Source organism: Symphalangus syndactylus, chromosome 8 (assembly GCF_028878055.3).
Source record: "Symphalangus syndactylus isolate Jambi chromosome 8, NHGRI_mSymSyn1-v2.1_pri, whole genome shotgun sequence".
Classification (NCBI taxonomy): domain Eukaryota; kingdom Metazoa; phylum Chordata; class Mammalia; order Primates; family Hylobatidae; genus Symphalangus; species Symphalangus syndactylus.
In genome coordinates, this window is record NC_072430.2 from 112,822,220 (window position 1) to 112,846,848 (window position 24,629).

Here is a 24,629-nt window from a genome sequence, read left to right on the forward strand (position 1 = left end):
CAGGCTGGAGTGCAGTGGCGCGCTCTCGGCTCACTGCAGGCTCTGCCCCCCGGGGTTCACGCCATTTTCCTGCCTCAGCCTCCCGCGTAGCTGGGACTACAGGCGCCCGCCACCTCGCCCGGCTAATTTTTTGTATTTTTAGTAGAGACGGGGTTTCACCGTGTTAGCCAGGATGGTCTCGATCTCCTGACCTTGTGATCCGCCCGCCTCGGCCTCCCAAAGTGCTGGGATTACAGGCGTGAGCCACCGCGCCCGGCCAGCCACTATCCATTTTTTATAAAAGTTTCCCAGAGTGCTATTTTTAAAAATAAAAATATGATCAAGTCCCTTATTTCTTAAAAGTCTTCACTGGCTCCCTAATCATTTACAAGATAACGACTAAACTCTTTAGCATGTGCATAAACATAATCTATTCTCTAATATTCCTTAATTCTTCCTTTAGTTCCCTCTTTGGTCCTCTTTCCTTTCACTGCAGGATCTACATCTTACTATTTACTTATCTATTTCCACCATGGTAAACTTTTTAAGAGCAGAGAATTTTTTCAGATTACACTCCTATGGCTAGGATGTAGTGTGGTGCTTGGCATCCAATAAACAGAAACGCAGAAGAATAGTAATTAGCACTTAATTTTAATTAAAATCAACAGTTCAGGAGAAGATAAGGACTAGAATAGTGTTTAATATCAACTTCTGAGAAATCACATTTATATAAAAGAAACAAAACAGGCCAGCAGAAGTCCAAAAAAGATTCAACTTACATTATTGCACTTGGATGAAATATGCTATTTAGAGTAGCATAATATTCAGGCCAGGCCAGGAGGAGAAAAGAGACAAATGGAGAGGACAAACCTCCAGGTAGTATTTATTCCTGATTCCAAACTCTCCTGCGGCCTAAACAATATTTAGTCTATTGGAAACATTCAGCAAGCTCTTTACAAAAATGACTGCAGTATCTTCAACACATCTGAGTTGCACTCATACTTTGTTCCAGTCATGTGCAAGTTTAATGCACAGCTCTACCTCACAAAATGGGACATCTATGACACCAGAACTTCCCTGTGCCCAAGGTCATGGACAGGAGGGGAAGGCAGTGAATTTCTACTTTATGCATATTTTAGGGAGCAATACTGTGGCTATCATTTACCCTTTTGAGCAATCTTGATTTCGGTCATTTATAATTAGAACATGAGAAAAAGTGACAGTGAATACAAATGAGTACTAACCGAATTCCTAGGCTGGTACTAGAAAATAAAATAAAATTTTTAAAGAAGTCCCTTGCCATGTTCACAAAGGTGGCAATAACTGTATATATAAGAAAAAGGCTGTAAACTTATAGAAAAGATAAACTCTGGCTTCTAAACAAATTACAAAATTGATTTTTCCTTTATCTTTGAGTGTAATACAGAAAAATGTAAACCTGTAGACCTAGTTACCAAAAGACACTTATCCTTCTCAGCTCAGGTATGAACTTAAAGTTTGGCCTGAGCTAGTTTGATCTTCAAGTTTTCTCCAAGTTTGTCCATGAACTCAAACGTATTCAAGTAGTCAGAACGTTGCACACTAACGGGGAGGAAAAAAAAGAAAATTTAGTTTGTCTCTGATGTGGTAGCAGGTAGTGGTAAAGTCCTAGAAATGCTACTTAAAATAGTATTCTATTTGTTTCTGGAAGAAAACACATTCATGTTAGTAAGCTACAAAATCTACAGACAATGACTATGTTCAGGGTTCCTGGGGCTGACCCAGGCTCAGTACTCAGGCTCTCTAGGCAACCTACAGTAGAGACTCATCCACACATACTCAGTTAGGTTTCTTGCTATGTAGCTTTGAGGGTGAAATTATCATGGAGTTTCAGTTCAGACTAATGCTGCTGAGACCAAAATCATCACACTTCTTCCTCATTCTTAAACATAACAAAACTTATTCAGGGCATAGCCAAACCTTTACCCACTTTCCCACAAACCGTTTACATGTCCTTAAAAAAAGTTATAATGTTATTATTTCTATCAGTGTCTTAAGAAAAACAAAAGACAGGCCGGGCCTGGTGGCCCACACCTATAATCCCAGCACTTTGGGAGGCCAAAGTGGGTGGATCACGAGGTCAGGAGATGGAGACCATCCTGGCTAACACAGTGAAACCCCAACTTTACTAAAAATACAAAAAAAAAAAAAAAATTAGCCGGGTGTTGTGGCACAAGTCCCAGCTACTTGGGAGGCTGAGGCAGGAGAATTGCTTGAACCCGGGAGGTGGAGGTTGCAGTGAGCCAAGATCACGCCACTGCACTCCAGCCTGGGCAAAGCAAGACTCTGTCTTAATAAAAAAAAAAAAAAAAAAAAAAAGAAAAGAAAAAAAAGAAAAACAAAAGACAATGGACAGGATAACATAATCCTGCTGACAGGTGTCTATTAAATAGGCTACAAAGGTATTCCACTGATAAGACCATTTCGAACACTGCAATCTTGCTGGAAATTTAAATTAAGGAACATGCAGTGATCAAGTATATCCCCATTATGGGGTATACTGACTCTACCTGGGACCTCTGCAGATGCACTGGTTGAGATATGGAGCCAATCCCCCCAGGATACTGGCTACCATGTTCTCAAAAATTCTCAGTAAACATATAAGCTGTCAAATATTTGCCCAAATATTGGTTACAGATACTTAAGGGACTGTAATCAATTGCACACCTTAAACTTGTGCTGCTCACTTTTCTCATCGGTAAGTTAAAGAAAATAAAGGAGTAGAATAAAATAGCCTCTGAAGTATCTTTGTTTCTATTTGTCTATAATCTGCTTCTTAAAATTAAATAGAACCTTTTCATTCAATGATTTTCAACTAGATCAGATGTCAGCAAATTACAGCCCAGCACATGAACCAAATCGAGGCTGGTTTTGAACAGAAAAGTTTGATTGGGGTGTTGCCGCACCATTTGATTCTGTATTGTCTATGACTGCTTTCCTGCTACAATGGCAGAGACAAAGTTGAATAGTTGTGTAGTTGCAAAAAGACTGTATGTCCCATAAAGCCTAAAACATTCACTATCTGACAATTTACAGATAATGTCTGCTGACTCCTGAACTAGATGATCAATAACAATTTATAATTCCAGAAAGCACCGATGCTCTGAGCCCAGTGAGGATAAGTGTTAATTTGACCACAGAAACTAGGGCATCTTATACTTACTTGGGTAAACCTTTAATGCAAGCAGCCAAGTCCTTGGTCATGAAGCCAGCCTCAATTGTCTCAATAGAGACTTCTTCCAAAGCATTTGCAAAGAAGGCAAGCTCTTTATTGTTATCAAGCTTTGCTCTGTGGGCTAACCCTCTGGTCCAGGCAAAAATGGAAGCTAAAAGAGAGGAAAAAAAACCCAACACTCCAATCATCCTAGTTATAGAGGTTTCCAAATGTCTCATAGTTCCCAAAAACAGAATAGTTTTTTGTTTAGGTGACAGACTTCTTTAGATACTAACCACATGGGCTAGAAGTTTTAGGAGAGTTAGAAATATTTTACCAAACAGAAACTTTAAAAAAACACATTTTCATGGCATGGTACTAGTGCTTGAAACTTAAGGCATTTTCTAATTTGAAAAAGGTCACAATCTCTTCTATCTCTTGTCTATATTGGTCTCCTTTTTCCAGCTGTAATCTCTTTTTAAAGTGCTATCTTTGAAACTTGTTGAAAGGATTTATCCATGTGACTTTTAGATTTGTAGCCTTATATGACATTTCACTGCACCAGAGGTAAAGGAAAATGCTTGTTGATAACATTCTTCTCTGTAACCTATGTTCTCCCACAAAACAGAAAAGCAAATATTGTATATTTTAAGAAGCATATTCAAATAGATATTATTAGTAGAACAAATCAGCTACTTGGTGATGACTTTGCACACAAAACACTGAGCAGCCAAGGGAACACATCTGAGCTGCTTTGGAGAGCACTCTCTGGTGAGAAATCAATGTAAACACCATCTTACCAATGGGATTGGTGGACGTCTCCTGTCCTTTCTGGTACATGCGGTAGTGACGGGTTACAGTCCCGTGGGCAGCCTCTGCTTCTACTGTCTTGCCATCTGGACAAACCAGCACGCTGGTCATCATGCCGAGAGAGCCATACCCTGTAAGTAGCGGAGCATGAAGTATTGGGTCCAACTGCATGAAGAGCACTGAGTCTCTCAGAGATGAGAGCATAAATGACTCAATCTTGATAGGTCTTGGTAAGCAAAGTAAACAAGAGCACATGGAATCACCAATAATTCTGCCTTTCAGAAGGCAGGATCCCTGCTCCAGATGTCAGAGCCAATGGGTCTGGAAAGGCTGCATTTTCCCCTCACTTATCTCAGGGATACCTACTCCTTGATGGAGGGCTCAGGGTCCAACTGCCTACATTCCACTCTAGTTCTATGACTTCATAGCTACTGCGGCTGTTTTCTTATCTGTAAAATGGGAGTAATAACAGCACCTACTTCACTAGGTTGCTGTGGGATTAGATAAATATACATATATTCATAAATATACATGAAAATAATATATATTTATATTCTTTAGTACTAGACACAGTGAGAGCTCAATCTATTATTGTTATTCTTATGTGCAATGCTCTGCTGTTCTGGGGAAATAAAGATGGATGAGAGCTGTCTCTTAAGAACCTTCAAGCTGCTCATACACTTGCTGGGAGTGGGAAGAGAAGGCAGGTAAACACAGGATCGGTTGGATCCAAGAACATCCCAGTTGCCCTTCCTCACTCTCTTTCATACCCTCAATACAACAATTCTCTTCTGTGGTTTCTTATTGAAAGAACCACATTACAACTCTTATATCTATATAATTGATTTTCTTCTTTTCTCCATTTTTGCTACCTCCCAACATCACCTGTGAAGTTAATAATCAACCACAGAGTCATCACAAAGCAACAACACTCCTTCCTCTGTTGCATTCAGTACAAATGATTGTGAGGATATAGAGAAATGGAGGGTAAGGAGAGTTGTGTAACTCATTTATCTGACAAAAAGTTATTTTTTTTTTTTTGAGACGGAGTCTCCTGACCTCGTGATCCGCCCGCCTCAGCCTCCCAAAGTGCTGGGATTACAAGCGTGAGCCACCGCGCCCGGCTCAAAAAGTTATCTTTAACCAGATTGATGTACTGATTTTCAAACTGAGAGGAGATGCTTAACACTGATAAGAGAGAGAAAAAGTAGTACTTCTTGGGAAAAACAAACCTAATTAAAGTTAACAAACATTCATCTGGGGAGATTCAAGTTCACACAGCTACCAAGGGCAACTGAAACTGAAGGGCAACTTGGCACTGAGGAAACCAGGTGCTGTGTTTCTGTTGATTTGGCCCTTACCCCATGCATGAAACTTCTCCTGGAATTTCTGTAAACAGCCCTAGGGTTCTTTGCTCAATTTATTTGTATGTAAGCTAAGCAGTAAACAAAAACACTTTTTTTGTTGTTGTTGTTGTTGAGACAAGATTCTTGCTCTGTTGCCCAGGCTGGAGTATAGGGGTATGATCTCGGCTCACTGCAACCTCCCCTTCCCAGGCTCAAGAAATTGTCATGCCTCAGCCTCCTGAGTGCCAGGGACTATAGGCATGTGACCGCACCTGGCTAATTTTTGTATTTTTTTTTTTAAAGTAGAGATGGGGTTTTTCTGTGTTGGCCAGGCTGGTCTTAAACTCCTGGCCTCAAGTGATCCACTGCCTTGGCCTCTCAAAGTGCTAGGATTACAGGCATGAACCACTGTGCCCGGCCAAACACATTTGTTTTATATTCTACCAGAACAGCAGCTGGCAGAGGGACATGAGTAGGTCCTGCTGCCCGATAAACGAGCTTTGCAGGCACCAAAGCTTGGTTATGACATGATCAGCTCCTCACTTTATCCCTCCTTGCCTGAGTGCCCTGGTTTTTTTACATTTTCACCAAAGGACAAGGAGGGCAGGGAAAGGGAGTGATTTTCAGATCAGGTAGGCTTTAAAACTTCAAGGACTGACACTGGAGCCAGGAGTGTCAATCCACTAATTTACTTCCCATGTGGTCTTGGGTAAATCACTTCTCTAGTCTGAACTTAATTTCCTTAGCTGTCAGATAAGACGGTGGACCTGGAGGTTTAACATTCCATGATTTTACAGCAAAGGACTACAAAACTCCCCTTCCCAAATTAGAGAACTACCCTGAAATGACCCAGTTCCTACAGACCAGGCTCCACCTCTGTACCTTGGGCCACAGAGTCCGACTGCACGTCACCATCATAGTTTTTACAGGCCCAGATGAAGCCTCCCTCTGATTTCATAGCTTGGGCCACCATGTCATCGATGAGCCTATGCTCATACCAGATCTTTTGGGCTTCAAATTGGGACTTGTACTGCCTGGGAAACAAAAGAGAAAAGAGAATAATAATGAAGAAAATTGATTTTGTTAGGGGTATCATCTGCTTGTCCCAAACAGAAGACGGGACACACAAGGAGCAGCATATTTTAGTAGAAGTAGCAGAAACTCAGGAATCTGACAGACATTGGCTCAAATCCCAGCCCAATCATTTTCTAACTGTAAAACTCCATTTGGCCATCTGTAGGAACAATTTTACCCACCTTGCAGGGAAGCTGTGAGAATTAAGTGAGACAGTAGAGTATCCCAATGACTACTTCACTTTTCAGTTTTCATTATACTATAGATCAGATTCTTGAGATTCAGCTTATTTTAAAAATACATTTTTGAAAAGACTGTTCTACTTCTTGGTGTCATTCAGGTAAGTAAAATATATTCCAGACAGTTTCTGGGCTTGGTATAGATGGGCAGCAGGAGGAGGAATCAAAATGCCTCAGGAACATTTTGGCCTGAACACTTGCACCTAAAGAGAGTTATGCCAATCTTAAATATTAACACATGCTCACCTCCTGTGCTGTGGAAGCCAGTGTTGTCATAAACTTAGACTTAAGTTCAAATGACTCCACTAAAACAGAATTTTAAATTCTAACAATGGGCTTCAGAAAGAATGGAAATGGGTCTGACTTAGAAACTCACACATGAAAAATTAGAACTTCCTATCACTAACAGGGTACAAGTTTATTTAAACATTAAAGAACCTGGCTCTGAAAAAAATTCATATGGGGAGCTTATTTAAGAATAAACGTTTATCTTATAAAAGCAACTCAGAGTGGTTTTGTTTCACTCCTGCTAAACCTCAGTTTTGCCCTTATCTTTAAGATAGACAGTGATGATTTTCACTCAGTTTCCCCAGAATCAAAGGGATAGGGAGATACATACTCTATATGCAAATGTCAGCTTACTTGAGAATAAAGAAAAAGTTAAAAAAGAACTATAGTTACTTGTCATATATCTCCTGAAAGATGTCTTTAAAACGCCCATCATATTTCTTCAGAATAGTGTTTTTGGTGCTCAGATACAAAGGCCAACCCTTAGACAGAGCCATTTGGAAGGAACTGTGTGCAAAATCTTCAATTGACTTATCTTGATTATACATCCCCATGGCAACACCACCACCCTCTGTAGAGGAGAAACCAATGAGAGGAAAAAAAGGGAGAAGAATAAATGTAATGTAGTTGTAATAAGGCTAAAGTCACCCACCACAACCAAATGACCTACTTCTCAGCTCTCACATCTGAGACTAGATTTCAGAAGTCCCAGACAGGTTTCCAACCTGAATATTCCACAAATTTCTCGGGCACATAATGAGAGAAAAGCCAGTTTTAGATAAGGACATTCTAACTTGTTTTGGAAGGACAACAGAAATGAAAAAACATATAGTCTTTAAAATCCTGAAGATGCAGAAATACCAAAAACTGATATGAACCATAAATACATGTAAGAAAAGGCAAATAATTTTGAAACTTCTTTTACATACTGATATGGTTTGGATATTTGTCCCTTCCAAATCTCATGTGGCAATGTGATTCCCAATGTTGGAGGTGGGGCCTGGTGGGAGGTGATTGGAACATGGGGTTGGATCCCTTATGAATGGCTTAGGACCATTCCCTTTGGTGATTACGTGAGTTCTCGCTCAGTTAATTCACTTGAAATCTGGTTGTTTAAGAGTCTGGGACCTCCCCCTTCTCTTTCTCTTGCTCCCGCTCTTGCCATGTGATACACCTATTGACTGTTCGCCTTCTGCCAAGATTGGAAGCTTCCTGAGGCCCTCACCAGGAACAGGTGTTGGAGCCAGGCTTGTACAGCCTGCAGAACTGAGCCAATTAAACTTCTTTTCTTTATAACTTATGCAGCCTCAGGTATTTCTTTTTTTTTTTTTTTTTGAGATGGAGTCTCGCTCTGTCACCCAGGCTGGAGTGCAGTGGCGCAATCTCGGCTCACTGCAAGCTCCGCCTCCCGGGTTCACGCCATTCTCCTGCCTCAGCCTCTCCGAGTAGCTGGGACTACAGGCGCCCGCCACCACGCTGGGCTGATTTTTTTGTATTTTTAGTAGAGACGGGGTTTCACCGTGGTCTTGATCTCCTGACCTCGTGATCCGCCTGCCTCGGCCTCCCAAAGTGCTGGGATTACAAGCGTGAGCCACCGCACCCGGCCTAGCCTCAGGTATTTCTTTATAGCAATGCAAGAATGGACAAACACCCTACCTTTACAATTCCCAACATCTATTTTAAACTTTAGGGGTGCACTCAATCCTCAGTTATTGAGAAAAACTTACATTTCAAATACTGAATGAAAATTCTTATAATCTCCTGGAGGATACTGAGCACTCCTACTGTAGTTGGTAGAAATAAGTAGAAATAATTATGCTACATGTAATCACTGTGTTTTACAACTCTTATTGAACTTTGTTATTACTTAAAGATAGAAATTGAATCCATGCCAATGCTCAGGGTTAACTTGGGTTCAGGGTGAAATGTGCTGAAGCCTGCAGAACCAGATTCCAATAGATATTATTTGGAAGAGGCAAGAAAAACAAAAGGTAGGTGAGTGTTGGGTTTTTTTGTTTGTGTGAGTGCTTTCAACAACTTCAATAGTGAAGGAAAAGGGCCCACTAATTCTTTCAACAACTTTTGGGTGGGATTTGCCATCAAAGGTAGCAGGGTAGCTGGGAAAGAAAAGGCAAAAAGCAAATGTTCTACCTTTTCACAGGATAAATACCCAGAAGGGCAAGAAGAAAACTTCAGCAAATATATAAGGAAATCTCTTCCAGATACAAACTCTATCAGAGCATAGGGCAGGATTATATGCTGGGTGATTTGAGAATATTAATATTTAATGTATATAATTCATGCACAGCAGATTTCTGCCAACTTCTCTCTGTGCTTTAAGATAAATGCATAATCATCTCCTTGTCTTTGCCTAAGGGCATTTCCAATTAAGTGGGTAACCCTTTTGTGCCTTTATTCATGCCACAGGAAGGTATGGAAGCAAATTACTCCTTTATGTCAGGTTTTGGGTTTTGCAAAAACACTATAGATTCAGATTATATTTTTAGGCAGTTACATAACTAACGTTAAAAAAAGCAATGAAAATATTATCTAAATCATTTGTTTAAAAAAAAAAGAAGCTTATGCTACAGTCATACATACCTTCAAAGTTATGTACCAGGTATGTCACCTTTTGGGTTCCGTCACTTGGTGTGTAGGTTATCTCTACTTTTCCAGGCCCAGGAACAACAAAATCAGTTGCTCTGTACTGTGTAGGGGGGAAAAAGGTATAAAGAAAAAAAAAATACCCTAGCAGGAATTGTAAAGAAAATATTCATATAATATAGACCTAGAAGACACCTAGACAAATAGGGCAGTATGTCAAACTTTTTTTTTTTTTTTAGGAGATGGGGATGAAGAGGTCCAGACGTCCCCCCAAATCAATAAATATTTGTTAGGTGCCTATATGAGGTATAGGAAAGTTTTCTGAGCACTGATCTGAAGAGGACAGAGAATAACATAAGCCACTTTCCTTTAGGAAGTTTACAACCCAATAAAGACATATGTAAGTGAAAAGTAATATAAGAGCTTTCAAATGCCAAAAGAGGGTATAGACACCGCCCCCCTCCAAAAAAAAAACTATAGGATGACAGAGGAAAAGAGGTGACCATGGCAAGGAAGTCAGGGAAGTCTCCCTAGAGGGTGATGATAACAATACTAATTGTAGTACTGAGGTAGCTAATGCTTTGTCCTTACTCCATGCCAGATGCTTTAAGTGCTTAACGTGCATCATCTCATTTGATTCTTACATCCATCTTAGAAGGAGGGAACTATGATATCGTAGAAATAATGCATCCAGGGTCAAAGGACTTCAGATCTGGTCCTTACTTAGGCCATCGGGGCTCGGTCTCACGGTATCATTGTTACTAGTGTTATAGGACTTGTTCATATGGAGCAATCCAATCATTCTGGGAGCAGCTACAATGGGATGATGATGATTTTTAGGAAAGGGCTGTTCAAGGACAGGCACCTCCCTCATGGGCCTCAGCTACTCAGTGGAATAATATGCCTGGCATATACTAGACATCCATAAGTCTTTACTGCATTGTATCTTCTTCAATGACTTGCATCAGATACTTGCAGAGTTAGGTACCAGCAGGCACTGGCCACATCTATATGTGTAGAGAAATACTAATAACAACTGGTAAAAGAGCAGTAAGTAACAATAAAGATTAAATACCTACTTTACACAGAACATTTTTGACATATAAAATCTATAAAGTAAATATGGGTGGTAATTTATTACTATTTCTGAAAAGGGAGAAAATGAGGCACCAAAGCACCATAAATGCTTTGTATGGGTTTATGTATATTTAAACAGTCCGTGAATCAACCTGAGGTTTGAAATTCTCTTTCTGGACTTTAATAAATAGAATGGCCATTTTTACAAATGACTGATGCCAAAATAATTAAAAAAAAAAAAGAAAAAAAAAGGAAGGCCGGGCATGGTGGCTCATGCCTATAATCCCAGCACTTTGGGAGGGGGAGGCAGAGGCGGGCGAATCACAAGGTCAGGAGTTTGAGACCAGCCTGACCAACATGGTGAAACTTCGTCTCTACTAAAAACACAAAAATTAGCCGGGCGTGGTGGCATGTGCCTGTAATCCCAGCTACTCAGGAGGCCGAGGCAGGAGAATTGCTTGAACCCGGTAGGCAGAGGTTGCAGTGAGCCAAGATTACACCACTGCACTCCAGCCTGGGCGACAGAGTGAGACTCTGTCTCAAAAACAAAAAACAAAAAGGATATACACAGAAAAAAGGCACGACTGAGCTGGAAAGAATCTAGGGTGATGTTTGCAAGATTAGCGAGTTTGCACCACTGCCATTCTACCTTCCCTTGCTTGGGCCCCTGGGAGCTATTTCTGAAGGCTTTGGCCAGGATGAAAGGATAGTTTTAGCCACAGGGTGGAACAAAGTTAACTGACCCCTCAAGGACTAAACTGTTTACCCTCAACACACTGTTTTCAATGATGGCTACATTAAAACCTCTGGATTTCAGCATGAGAGATTCCTGTTTTTAAGGTCCTTTTAAGACATAAACTACTTTCTGTGAAAGTCTGAAACCTCAGTTTCAGCACTGAACTTTGATTTTATTTACTTGGCAGTTTTTTTGCTTAATTTGGCAACAAGCCTACTGGTACAGAAGTAAAGAAGCAATACTTTCCTTCCAGGCAGGAAGGAATGCTTTAGTGAGGCTGCTTTCAACTACCGAGTCAGTTTTTTTTTCTTTTTCTTTTTCGAGACAGGGTCTTGCTCTGTTGTGTAGGCAGTGGTGTGATCATAGCTCATAGCTGTAACCTTGAACTCCTAGGCTTAAGGGATCCTCAGGCCTCAGCCTCCCAAGTAGCTGGGATTATAGGCACATGCCACTCCACTCAGCTTTGCCTAAACTCACTTTGTATATGAATAAACAACAAAATTGGCTCTTCCATGAGCAAATTGACATAATTATTGAAATACTTTTCATTTTTGCAGAGACAGGGTTCTGCTATGTTGTCCAGGCTAGTCTCAAACTCTGGCCTCAAGCAGTGCTTCCAACTTGGCCTCCAAAGTGCTAGGATTACAGGTGTGAACCATGGTACCCAGCCAGTTTTTTCTTTTATGCATGATGGGATGTTTAATACAATCTTTGGTGGTTCTCAAGTTGGCACATTAGATTCACCTGGGGAGCTTTAAAATGCCTGAACCCCATGGAATTCAGATTTTAATTTGTGTAGGGTGGTACTCAAGCATTGGAACTAAAACAAACAAATCAAGCAAAGCAAAACAAAACCACCAAAAAAACTTGTAAGGGGATCCTATTGTGCAGCCAGTGTTGAAAACCACAGATCTGGTTGAACCATATGAAATTACCAACATAAAAATGGCAATATCATATGGTATAACTGAATAAAAGGATAAAGGAAAAAAAAAGCCTGTTTGAAAAAAAATGTGTTGAGATGGACGCCTATTTGTAAGTTTATTTGTATTTGCCTTTAGCTAAATGTGTGTAAATATACAGTTATACATATATGCATTTCTCAATTTTGTACCTTGCTTAATGGGTGTAGATACCAAAAGATAAGAATAAAACACATATAAGTTGGAAATTTCTGGCCATGAAAAAAAAAAAAACATGGAAAATCACATTATTGCCAACATGACTTACTTGATCCCCATAAGCATGACGACCTATGATGATAGGTTTTACCCATCCACTCACAAGCCGGGGGATATTTTTGCAGATAATGGCTTCTCTGAAGACCGTGCCACCCAGAATATTTCGTATGGTGCCATTTGGTGATTTCCACATTTGTTTCAACTTGAACTCCTCAACCCTCTTCTCATCAGGAGTGATAGTGGCACATTTGATGCCAACATTATACTTCTTTATAGCTTCTGCAGCATCCTTGGTGACTTGGTCGTTGGTGGCATCACGATTCTCTATGCCTAAATCATAGCTTGAAAGAGAAAAATTAGAAGCAAATTTTTTCAGACAAATGGATAGTTATAACCTGTAACTGCAGTGATGGCATATAGACTCACTATGCAGAAAGTGAAGGCTCCGAGTACACCAAAATCTGCCAAGTTTTAGCATTAGCACACAGAAGATGGGTGCCAACTAAAAAGAGAACTGAGAGGCTAGACTGCTGGGCTGCCCCTCCTCTTGTAATGGGAAGCTGTCTATCAGGAAACTGAATGGAAACCATCAAACTCTGCCCTTTGCCTCCTGTTTTTCACCAGATAGAGGCAATAATGGCCTGGTTTCTCTCCATATAATTAGTATAATTAAGTGTAAGTCTAATGACCACCTTTTTCCCTTAGTAAATATTGCTCTTTAAAAATAAAAGGGGGTGGGAGGGCTTAAAGGATTTTTTGTATTTTGACATTAAAGTGGTGGGAGGTAAAGATGTGACAGTTAATGCCAAAAATGCGAATGACTCCTTCATTAATGCCAGTTAGTCATAAAATGAGCCTTTCCCGTTTTTTTTTTTGTTTTTTTTTGAGACGAGTCTCGTTTTGTTGCCCAGGCTGGAGTGCAGTGGCACGATCTTGGCTCACTCAACCTCTGCCTTCCTGGCTTCAAGTGATTCTCCTGCCTCAGCCTCCCGAGTAGCTGGGATTACAGGCATGCACCACCATGTCCGGCTAATTCTTTCTCTAATTCTTGATCAAGTGTTTGTGCTGGAAACAAGCCTACAGTTTATTGGGTAAGTAAAGGAATCCATCAATGGTTTTGTACATACCAGAGAGTAATAGCTTAATATACACCAACACTAAGATTGCAGGTCATTCAGAGCTGAAAGAATGTTGGTTGTCCAGGGAGCATAGAAAATGACTGCAAAGCTTTATTTGAAGCATGTAATAGTTTGTTAAAAAGCAAGAAAACAAAATAATGTAACAATTTATTTTGTTCTCCAAGAATTTAAAGAAAAGTTTTTCAGCTCTTAAAACCTGCCTCTAGATTTTTTTGGTTCCCTTATCTTCCTTTCTTAGATCTCCTACCCAACTCAAGATGCAAACAAAGAGACAATAATCTTGACATATTTCCAAATAAAAATAACTCCCAATTGCTTCAACTTTAGATAATTCATATAAATCTAGCGAAGTCATGTCCTTCGTTATCTTCTTGCATAGAATGCTGATCCAATCCCAACTCCAACAGGAAGTATGATCAGTAGTTTTCAAGTTCCTAGGAACCATTTCTCATGAGGAGAATCTATCAGCAAATTAGTAGATTTTTTGCTTGTCTTCTTAACATTTCTAAGAAGGTAAGAAAGGAAGGAACAAATTGCCCGGACCACCGTCCAGCCTACATAAAACAAACTATCTGTTCCATTCTCCTGAAAAAGAACCAGTCAGTGATAATAATAGGAATTTTGGAAAAATTTAAAACTTGTTTGAGCCTCCAAAAATTATCTAGTCTGTAGCCACCAACTTTTTTCCTCCTAGTCATAGTGACTCCCCTTTAAAACTCCTCATGATTCTACACTAAAGAGGCTCAAAGCATCTTTGCAGCCATTATAAGGAAGAGAACCCTGCCAGTTCACCTACTGTCATGTAAAGTCCTGAAACAGGAGTTCCTAAAACGCTTTTTTATTTTATTATTTTTTTTTTTGCACACAAAACAATAAACATTTTCTAAAAGTACATACGAACAAAAAGATGCATATCGAACATATTAGGAAGGTTGCACATGGGAAGATGGGGAATAGAAATGGGGGGTGAGAATTAAAGAAAATAAAAGAGGGACTTTGTATGGATCAATGATAATAACTCAATCCTCTATTTGACAAATAAGAAGGAGAAGGAAGAGGAAGAAAAAGAAAGTGGGATAAAGGATCAGAAAGGGAGGAAAATAGAAAAAATTAGAGTATGACTCCAGGGTAGACCTGTTTTGTTGTCGCTTGGTTGGTTGGTTGGTTTGACAGTTGTATTTTTCATATGTTTCGCCATGTTGGCCAGGCTGGTCTCCAGCTCCTAGCCTCAAGTGATCAACCCGCCTCAGCCTCCCAGAGTACTGGGACTACAGGCGTGAGCCACCACATCCAGCCCCCACATTGCTTCTGGCCTCTGTGGTTGACCTCCCAGACGGGGCGGACGGGCAGAGGCACTCCCCACATCCCAGACGGGGCGGCCAGGCAGAGGCGCTCCTCACTTCCCAGACGGGGTGGCCGGGCAGAGACGCTCCTCACTTCCTAGACGGGGTGGCGGCCGGGCAGAGGGGCTCCTCACTTCCCGGACGGGGCGGCCACGCAGAGGCGCTCCTCATATCCCAGACGATGGGTGGCCAGGCAGAGGCGCTCCTCACTTCCCAGACGGGGCGGCCGGGCAGAGGCGCCCCTCACATCCCAGAAGGGGCGGCCAGGCAGAGGCGCCCCTCACTTCCCAGACGGGGCGGCCGCGCAGAGGCGCCCCTCACTTCCCGGACGGGGCAGCCGGGCAGAGGCGCCCCCTCACTTCCCGGACGGGGCGGCCGTGCAGAGGCGCCCCTCACTTCCCGGACGGGGCGGCCGGGCAGAGGCGCCCCCTCACTTCCCGGACGGGGCGGCCGGGCAGAGGCGCCCCTCACTTCCCGGACGGGGCGGCCGGGCAGAGGCGCCCCTCACTTCCCAGATGGGGTGGCGGCCGGGCAGAGGGGCTCCTCACTTCTCAGACGGGGCGGCCAGGCAGAGGTGCTCCTCACTTCCCAGACGGGGCGGCCGGGCAGAGGCGCTCCTCACATCCCAGAAGGGGCGGCCGGGCAGAGGCGCTCCTCACTTCCCAGACGGGGCGGCCGCGCAGAGGTGCTCCTCACTTCCCAGACGGGGCGGCCGGGCAGAGGCGCTCCTCACTTCCCAGACGGGGCGGCCGCGCAGAGGTGCTCCTCACTTCCCAGACGGGGCGGCCGGGCAGAGGCGCTCCTCACTTCCCAGACGGGGCGGCCGCACAGAGACGCTCCTCACTTCCTAGATGGGGTGGCGGCCAGGCAGAGGGGCTCCTCACTTCCCAGACTGGGTGGCCGGGCAGAGGCGCTCCTCACATCCCAGACGATGGGTGGCCGGGCAGAGGCGCTCCTCACTTCCCAGACGGGGCGGCCGCACAGAGGCGCTCCTCACTTCTTCCCAGATGGGGCGGCCGGGCAGACGCTGCTCACTTCCTAGATGGGGTGGCGGCCAGGCAGAGGGGCTCCTCACTTCCCAGACTGGGTGGCCGGGCAGAGGCGCTCCTCACATCCCAGACGATGAGTGGCCGGGCAGAGGCGCTCCTCACTTCTTCCCAGACGGGGCGGCCGGGCAGAGACGCTCCTCACTTCCTAGATGGGGTGGAGGCCGGGCAGAGGGGCTCCTCACTTCCCAGACGGGGCGGCCGGGCAGAGGCGCTCCTCACATCCCAGACGATGGGCGTCCAGGCAGAGACAATCCTCACTTCCTAGACGGGGTGGCGGCTGGGCAGAGGCGCTCCTCACCTCCCAGACGGGGCGGCCGGGCACGGGCGCTCCTCACATCCCAGACGATGGGCGGCAGGGCAGAGGCGCTCCTCACATCCCAGACGGGGCGGCCGGGCAGAGGCGCTCCTCACATCCCAGACGATGGGCAGCCGGGCAGAGATGCTCCCCACCTCCCAGACAGGGCGGCGGCTGGGCAGAGGCTGCAATCCCAGCACCCTGGGAGGCCAAGGCAGGCGGCTGGGAGGCGGAGGCTGCAGCGAGCCAAGACCACGCCACCGCACTCCAGCCCGGGCAACACCCAGCACCGAATGATTGAGCCTCCATCTGCAGTCCCAGCACCTCGGGAGGCCGAGGCGGGCAGAGCACTGCAGACCAGCCTGGCCAACATGGCGAAACCGTGCCTCCAACCAAAGGAGAAAAACCAGGGAGGGGTGGTGGCGCGCAGCGGCAATCCCGGGCAGCCCGCAGGCCAGGGCAGGAGAATCACCGGAGCCGGACGCAGGGAGTCTGCAGCGAGCCGAGTTTACTCCAGCCTGGGCCACAGAGGGAAGAAAGAAAGAAAAGGAAGGAAGGAAGGAAGGAAGGAAGGAAGGAAGGAAGGAAGGACGGAAGGCAGGCAGGAAGGCAGGTAGGCAGGCTAAAACGCTGTTTTTTTAACCTAGTTGGAAGATGTTTTTATGCCTAATTTCCTATGTTTGGTTGACTTCTGCAAGTATTTATATCTTATCATGATTTCTATTTATCATGATTTCAATATGGACATCAGCAGCTTAGGTTTAGAACAATTAAAAAGTATGCTTAATGACATTATGTGAATTAAATGTCTCCACTTAAACAGGTCCTTAGGACAAATTTTGATGACTAATTCTGGGCTGAGGCAAACACACTTAGAGTTGCCAATAGTTTGGCTGAAACATGTTGCTCAATATTTTTCTATGCCAGTCTTCAACCACTTTACCCTTTTAAAAATTCTATCTCTACCTAAAGGTACAAAGAACAGAAGCAAGTTTATGAAAAACACAGTGAAAAAAAATGAGAGAATTGGCCGGGCGCAGTGGCTCACGCTTGTAATCCCAGCACCTTGGGAGGCCGAGGCGGGCGGATCACGAGGTCAGGAGATCGAGACCATGGTGAAACCCCGTCTCTACTAAAAATACAAAAAATTAGCCAGGCGTGGTGGCGGGCGCCTGTAGTCCCAGCTACTCGGAGAGGCTGAGGCAAGAGAATGGCGTGAACCCGGGAGGCGGAGCTTGCGGTGAGTGGAGATCGCGCCACTGCACTCCAGCCTGGACGACAGAGCGAGACTCTGTCTCAAAAAAAAAAAAAAAAAAATGAGAGAATTACATAGACTTTTGCATCTGTCCCCAAGCACTTTACACACAGGGCAAAGGGACACAGGATTTAAGGGAATTCTGCTGGAAAGGAGGGGTTCAATTAAGTAACGTCATGAATTCTTTCTGCACTACAATTGTATGAAAAGGGCAAAAGGTGAGGAATGAAAAGAAAACAAGTCCATTGACTAAGTAGAGTGATAGAAAATTGTGTTTGAAATGACAAAATTGTGTTAACTGCATTTAGTTTCTTACATCCTCTCTTATTTCCCTTTTCTCAATACATTGTATTCTTAGCCACTGCTTTATTACAAATAAAACCTTCACAGGAAACAGAAGGTTAGAAGAATCTGAAAATCATTCTTTCCCTTATAATTCTTGACTTTTAGATGATAAATCCAGTTTTTCTAGCAGTATGTTAAAATTAGAAGATTCATCTGAATATATTTAGGCTTAAAACAAACTTTATTCACAAAACACAGCTATATCTATATAAAAAAAGCTAACTTCACCTCAAAATAATTCAGATTACATTCTTTTTTTTTTTTCCTTGTTTTTCCTTCCCTTTTTTTTTCTTTTTCTTTTTTAAAGTGATGGGGTCTCACTCTGTTGCCCAGGCTGGACTTGAATTCCTGGTCTTGAGGGATCCTCCTGCCTCTGCCTCCTAAGTAGCGGGGACTTCAGGTGTGCACCACCATGCCCAGCCAGATTATACTTTCTGAGTTTGCTACACGGAGGGGTAACTCATTTACCTATGTAGATCCAATTCCACATAGGGAAAAATGAGTTTCTCTTTAATCAATTCCCAAATGATTCGTGTCATTTCATCTCCTTGCATCTCTACCACAGAACCGCCACTGATTTTTTTGGACATTCTGACTTCAATAAACCTAAAAAGAAAAAAAAAATAACAGGCCTTGTCATTTATTTCATTATAAAGTGGAAACAAAATATATAAACAACATAGTGACTACTAAAAGAACAATTCATGCAATTCAATTTATGTGCAGTTGAATAAAAAGCTAGTAACAGCAATTCTATTTACCATTAGAATTGAGTATCTTCTCTGAACAAAGTATTGTGTTATGTTTCACATGTGGTTTCTGAGCTAGCCCTTGTAACAATCCTAAAAAATGGACATCATTTCCCCATTTTACTTTGTTAAAAGAAAAAGAGCTTTCCCAAGGCCACCTAGCTGGAGCGTGGGAGAGCCTGACCCTATAACATGCCCTTCATAATGCAATCATTATTCTCAACTACTGGTTTGTCTTAAGAAATGAGATTATTTCCACAATCTCATGTTTATTGAACACTTCAGTCCAACTCATCATTTTACTGGGCTCTCAAGATGTGCAGAATGGTGAGTGCTAGTATTTCTCCTCCTTTTAAGAGGCTGTTTTTGTTATTTAATAAAAATAACTAGCCATGAGGAGATTCAGCTGGTTCTTGTGACCCATATTCAGGGAAACTTTAGGTCTAAAAGCGAGATGAAGAATTCCTGGTGGAACTGTTTTCCTAGAGATAACACAGACATTGGAGATGTGGGGCTAAATACAACAAAGTGGTTTCTCAATTAGAAGAATCTCTATACAGTAGGGCCACTGCCCAGGACCCAAGCATGTCCCTGTCATTTTCTTCTGGCTATTCACAGGCAAGGGTAAGCTGCTAGTGAGTGGGATAGGACAAACTGTATATTGTCCTAGGAAGATAGCACTTTAAGGATAGGGTGTGGGGGTAGCATATACAAATCAATCTGATTCTCAGAAAGTGCAAGGTTGGACCCTTTGGAAGAAATGAAACTGTCCCAGCTTGTCCCTAGAGGCAGAAGAAGCTCTGAGCCTGCTAAAAGTTATCTATTCCTTCTAATGATGCTCTAATCGAAACTCTTTTTTAATCCAGCAACATAGCTGCAAATTGCTTTTATTCTCTTAAGTACTAAAAAAGTCAAGAGAATTGACTTTAAAGAATTATTAGATAAGAGGCCTAAAATAGTCTTTCTTGAAAAATTGAGCTAATTTGGTCTTTAAACAAAAATGTAATGATTAGTAGACAGTAAGCCTCTGTTTCTTGACAAGCCTAGATGTATTTCCAGTCCCCAGACCCATTTTCACTTCCCAAATTTGTAATTCTAGAATTCTTCTTACTAGTGTTTAGGAGATTCCTTTGGGGAACCTTCTGGAACTGAACTAGACTAAAAGAAATGAACAGAATGGTGTGGATGAGTCAATTACTTCCCATTTGTAATGTCAAGTATAATTTGTAGTACAGCTGAAAGCATATGATTCAGTTCTTGTTTGATTCCATGTCACACCTATCCTTATTTTAAAACAAAGCAAAAAAGGAGGCAGTGAACTTATCTGGTTCCTGATATTACACTTCCGTGGCCATGCCCCTATATAGTATGATGCAACAGTCATGATATGGCAATTTATTCTTGATGGCAAATACAGTTAATAGAGGTCAAATATTGTACCTAAAATGTGAAGACTGATATCTTTTTAGTTCACTATTTCCTCCTCAGTTAAAGCAACTGTACTCTCTGCAGTAATCTTTATCTTATAATGCATACTTCAGACGCTTCAGGTTTTCCTCACATTACTTAGCCATGAAATTTTTACCATCTTTTAACTAAAACAGTGAAGCTCTATTGTTACTACCACGTGGAACATAATTGTATTTCTTCTGGATCTGATTTCCATGGGATGGGCTCGAGGCCCCACTGGACTGACTTCTCCACCTTTGTTGCCCCTCAGATTTTGTCTCCACCCCAACCCCAACTTCAGAAGGAAGGGCTGTTCCAAGACCAACAGGCACCAGCTCATTTAATTTTAAAGTAGCTGAATCCTATCTCCTAACATACTTGTGCAATTCCAGAAAATAAACCTGGAATAACAATACAGAGTAGTTTAATGAAAAAAAGAGCCATTTAATATTATTTTCATCAACCTCAAGTTTTTGGCCAGATTGTTTTTTGCCGAGTTCATGAACTACAATAATTTCTGGGCGAAAATGATCTCTTGCAGATAAGACATTGTATTAAAAGAAACAAGGAAACTGTTGGAATTCGTTGTTGGAAATATTCCTCACTCATTCCCTTGCAGTGCCTTGGCCTGCCCCAAGACCAGTTAAACACTGTACTGCCACATCAAAGAAAGTACAGAAGAAGGGGGAAAATTGCTAATTCTCACCTTGACAGTGAATGAATTTCTTATCACCCCAATTCCTCCCAGTCTTGCAGACTCAACTGAATGTAGTTTATCTCCTAAAACAAAACAAGGAATAAAAGTGTTAACATACAGAACACTCCCAGGAGAATTTAGCTGTTTTTAATACCTGCCAGACAGCCCAGTTTATCCGGTTTAAAGTACAGTGCTGAGTGTACTCGGAGGGACAAAGGCCAGTTTTAGGCCCGCAGGCACTTTCCAAATAAAGGTCACGGGGGCACAATTTATCTCTGCGTGTGCGAGGGCGTGCCCCTGCTTCGCCGCCCGTTAGGTCTTCGGGTTTGCACGTCCTTGCTCTTGGCCTGCACCCGTCCTTATGGCCGTTGGGCAAGAGGGCTGCAACCAAGGCTGGATCGGTACCTCCTTCCAGGTCTCCACGCCCGCCCCTCCCCTCCCCTCGCTGGTGCTGGGACCTTTTAAACTCCAGGCACCCGGAACTGGCGGGGGTGTTTCCCCCAGTCCCCTCTCGCCCCGCGTGGCCTAGCGACCCCTCTGAAGGCCGCTGGAGCTCCGCCTCTCCAAGCCTCCTGGCGGACGCGAGGGATCCGCCTCAAGGCTATTCCTCGCCGCCTGAGTTCCCTGCAGACGCCCGTCTTCGGCTTACAGCCTTCTTTGCATCCAGTCCCCAGCTGCTGCACGTTTTATTCCTCCTACACTCCAGGCTTAGTCTTCTACATGCATTCTTGCAACTTCCACCCCTCGATCTTCCAACCCAAGTGCAGACCTGATTTTCCCCTTGTCATTGCATCCAACTTCCTCACCGCCCAATTTCTCCCTCCCATGCCCAAAAGCAGGCCTTCTGCATATCCAAGCATCCAGCATCCCCTCCTTCCATTTTCTTTTCCCATTCTCAATACTTGGATTTGTTCCCTTCTTTGCACGCAGGCCTCGACTCCTTCCACACCCAAGATCTGCGCTTTTTTCCTTTACCCCATTCCTGCCTTCTGCGGAATTAGAGCCACCCCCGACAGCCAGGGGCCGGGGCCGCCCCTCGGAGCCTGAGGTTACCTGCCGGGATGATATGCTGGCGAAAACTTGGGACGCCACAGCCGCTCACAAACTCAAACTCACGAGCACAGCCTGGCAATCCCACACCGGACTCACACTGCCTCAGCTTCTGAAGTAGACTGCAGAAACCCGGGACCATAGGGCGGGTCCGAGCTTTTCCTCTTCCCGGCTTTGTCCCCTCCCAGGCCCCGCCTCCTCAGCCCACCTCCCCCCAGCTCCGCCCCCGACACGCCTCCAATCGCCACGTGCCAATTCCCGTGGGATGGGCGGAGTCAGCGAGAGGGGCGTGGCCACAGTCAAGGATGGAGAATCCATGGTGCCACTTTCCCGGTGATCCTGGTGGGGGAAGGGGTTGCCGCCCGGCAGAGATTCAGTCCCGAATTCCGACAGCGAAGAGACTCGTATGCCACCTGCAGGCCGGGGAGTGGGGGGCGCTGGGGCTGCACCACCCCGAACTTTGTAACAATCTAGAGCACCACGGAGTGAGTTTCCAGGTCGGCATAAAAGCGAACGGGACAGGGCGCCCCGGGCGGCGGCAGCTTGGCCGGCCCGCTGCCTGGCGCGTCCCCGAGAGGCGGTAATGGAACGTGCCTTTGGCTGAAGAGTGCTCCCGGCCAGCGCGGGGTCGCCCAGGGGGTTCCGCGCTGCCGAATGCAAAGGATGGAACAGTTACACAAGCAGGTCCTGACACCACCTATGTCTAGGTCTTTAGATACTCCATTGATTGTTTGCATTAGAAGATAATGAATGGGATTCTTATTATTTTCTTTTTAAAGACAGGGTCTTGCTCTGTCGCCCTGGCTGGAGTGCAGTGGAGCGATCACCGCTCACTGCAGCCTTGACTTCCTGGGCTCAAGAGATCCTCCCACCTCAGCCTTCCGAGTAGCTGGGATTACAGGTGCACACAATCACACTCAGCTAATTTTTCTTTCTTTCTTTTCTTTTTCCTTTGGTGGAGATGGGGTTTCACCATGTTGCCCAGGCTGGTCTTGAACTCAAATATAGCACAATAAAAACATTGACTATAATTGAGAAAAATAAGGTCAAAAAACGAATAGCTATAGGATGTTATATAGAACCACGGCAAATTCAATCATCAAACATGTTATATCAAATCCTAAACACTTGCTAGAGATGGCTGCAAATTTGGCTTTAAGCCAATGTAGTAGTAAAGGTGGCAGTTATTTGAGTCCCAGCATCTAAAACAGTGTTTCCTAAGCCAGTAATGGAGAAGTTCATCTCCCACTGAAAAATTTGGCCAGGTGCAGTGGCTCAAGTCTGTAATCTCAGCACTTTGGGATGCCAAGGCAGGAGGATTGCTTGAGGCTAGGAGTTTGCAACCAGCCTGGGCAACATAGGGAGACCCTCTTTATACAAAACAAACAAGTCCAGACTCAAGTGATTGGCCCTCCTCGGCCTCCCAAAGTCCTGGGATTACAAGCGTGAGCCACCATGCTCAGTCGGCGGGGGATTATCTGTGATCCAAGGAAGCTGGACTAGAGATGTGAAGCCTTAGAAAACGGTGGATTGAAAAAAGAATTTTAGTCCCTTCCAGAGATTATATTTTGTGTGTTCACTGCTCTCAAAAACATGAAAATAAAGAGTATTTTATATTGTGATTTGTAGGATAATAGCATGCTTGTATATTGCTGCCCAGAATTTAATGCTCCAATATTTATTTATTTATTTATGAGACAGAGTCTTGCCCTGTCACCCAGGCTGGTGCAGTCTCGGCTCACTGCAACTTCCGCCTTCTGGGTTCAAGTGATTCTGCTCTTTCAGCTTCCCAAGTAACTGGGACTACAGGTGTGCCACCACGCTAAGCTAATTTTTGTATTTAGTAGAGACGGTGTTGCACCATGTTGGCCAGGTTGGTCTTGAACTCTTGACCTCAAGTGATCTGCCTGCCTCGGCCTCCCAAAGTGCTGGGATTACAGGCGTGAGCCACCGCGTCCAGCCTCCAAAATTTATTTTAAAAAATTATTTCTAACATTGAATTAGTACATTATTCCTTGAAGATAAGCTGATCTACATGGTACTACTCAAGGTGCACTTTGGACACCAGAGGGCACTGGTATTTTTCCCGAGAGAAAAGAAAAAAGCATATACCCTATCAACTTGGTTTTTGAGGTGGCTTAAGGGATATTGGCAGCCACCTCCGTTTATTCCTGTAGAACTGTTTAGAGAGGTATATGAGCTTTTTGAAGGGGGCCTGCCCCTCCACACCTGTGGGTATTTCTCATCAGGTGGAGCCGAGACTGAGAAAAGAAATAAGACACAGAGACAAAGTATATAGAAAGAACAGTGGGCCCAGGAGACTGGCGCTCAATATGCGAGGACCTGCACCAGCGCTGGTCTCTGAGTTCCCTCAGTACTTATTGATCACTATTTTTACTATCTTGGTGAGGGGAGTGTGGCAGGGCAATAGGGTGATAGTGGGGAGAAGGTCAGCAGGAAACATGTGAGCAAAGGAATCTGTATCATGAATAAGTTCAAGGAAAGGTACTATGCCTGGATGTGCACATAGGCTAGATTTATGTTTCACTTTACACAAACATCTCAGTGTAGCAAAGAGTAACAGAGCAGTATTGCTGCCAGAATATCTCGCCTCCAGCCACAGGGCGGTTTTCTCCTATCTCAGAATAGAACGAATGGTCAGCTTTACACTGAGACATTCCATTCCCAGGGACGAGCAGGAGACAGAAACCTTCCTCTTAACTGCAAAGAG

The 24,629-nt window shown here is 43.9% G+C and overlaps 1 protein-coding gene across 1 annotated transcript; it reads right to left on the reverse strand.

Moving 5' to 3' along the window:
- Positions 1-611: 611 nt before the first annotated feature.
- On the reverse strand, positions 612-22,124 carry IDH1 (isocitrate dehydrogenase (NADP(+)) 1). Its single transcript, XM_055290426.2, has 10 exons — positions 21,902-22,124; positions 20,858-20,931; positions 18,422-18,559; positions 12,577-12,868; positions 9,531-9,636; positions 7,323-7,500; positions 6,211-6,362; positions 3,973-4,113; positions 3,182-3,344; positions 612-1,560 (listed from the first exon to the last, which is right to left on the reverse strand). The coding sequence occupies exons 3-10, from the start codon at positions 18,541-18,543 to the stop codon at positions 1,470-1,472; spliced, it is 1,245 nt and encodes a 414-aa protein (XP_055146401.1). The 5' UTR covers positions 18,544-18,559; positions 20,858-20,931; positions 21,902-22,124; the 3' UTR covers positions 612-1,469.
- Between the last annotated feature and the right edge of the window lie 2,505 nt (positions 22,125-24,629).

What these genes read in the sequence shown, in the direction of transcription:
- IDH1 (XM_055290426.2), bottom strand. Translation starts at nt 18,543, where the DNA reads ATGTCCAAAAAAATCAGTGGCGGTTCTGTGGTAGAGATGCAAGGAGAT. An exon ending in GTGGAATTGGATCTACATAG is followed by an intron (nt 12,869 to 18,421) that starts GTAAATGAGTTA and finishes TTCTCTTTCAAG; the next exon opens with CTATGATTTAGGCATAGAGA. An exon ending in TGCATTAAAGGTTTACCCAA is followed by an intron (nt 1,561 to 3,181) that starts GTAAGTATAAGA and finishes CCTCCCCGTTAG; the next exon opens with TGTGCAACGTTCTGACTACT.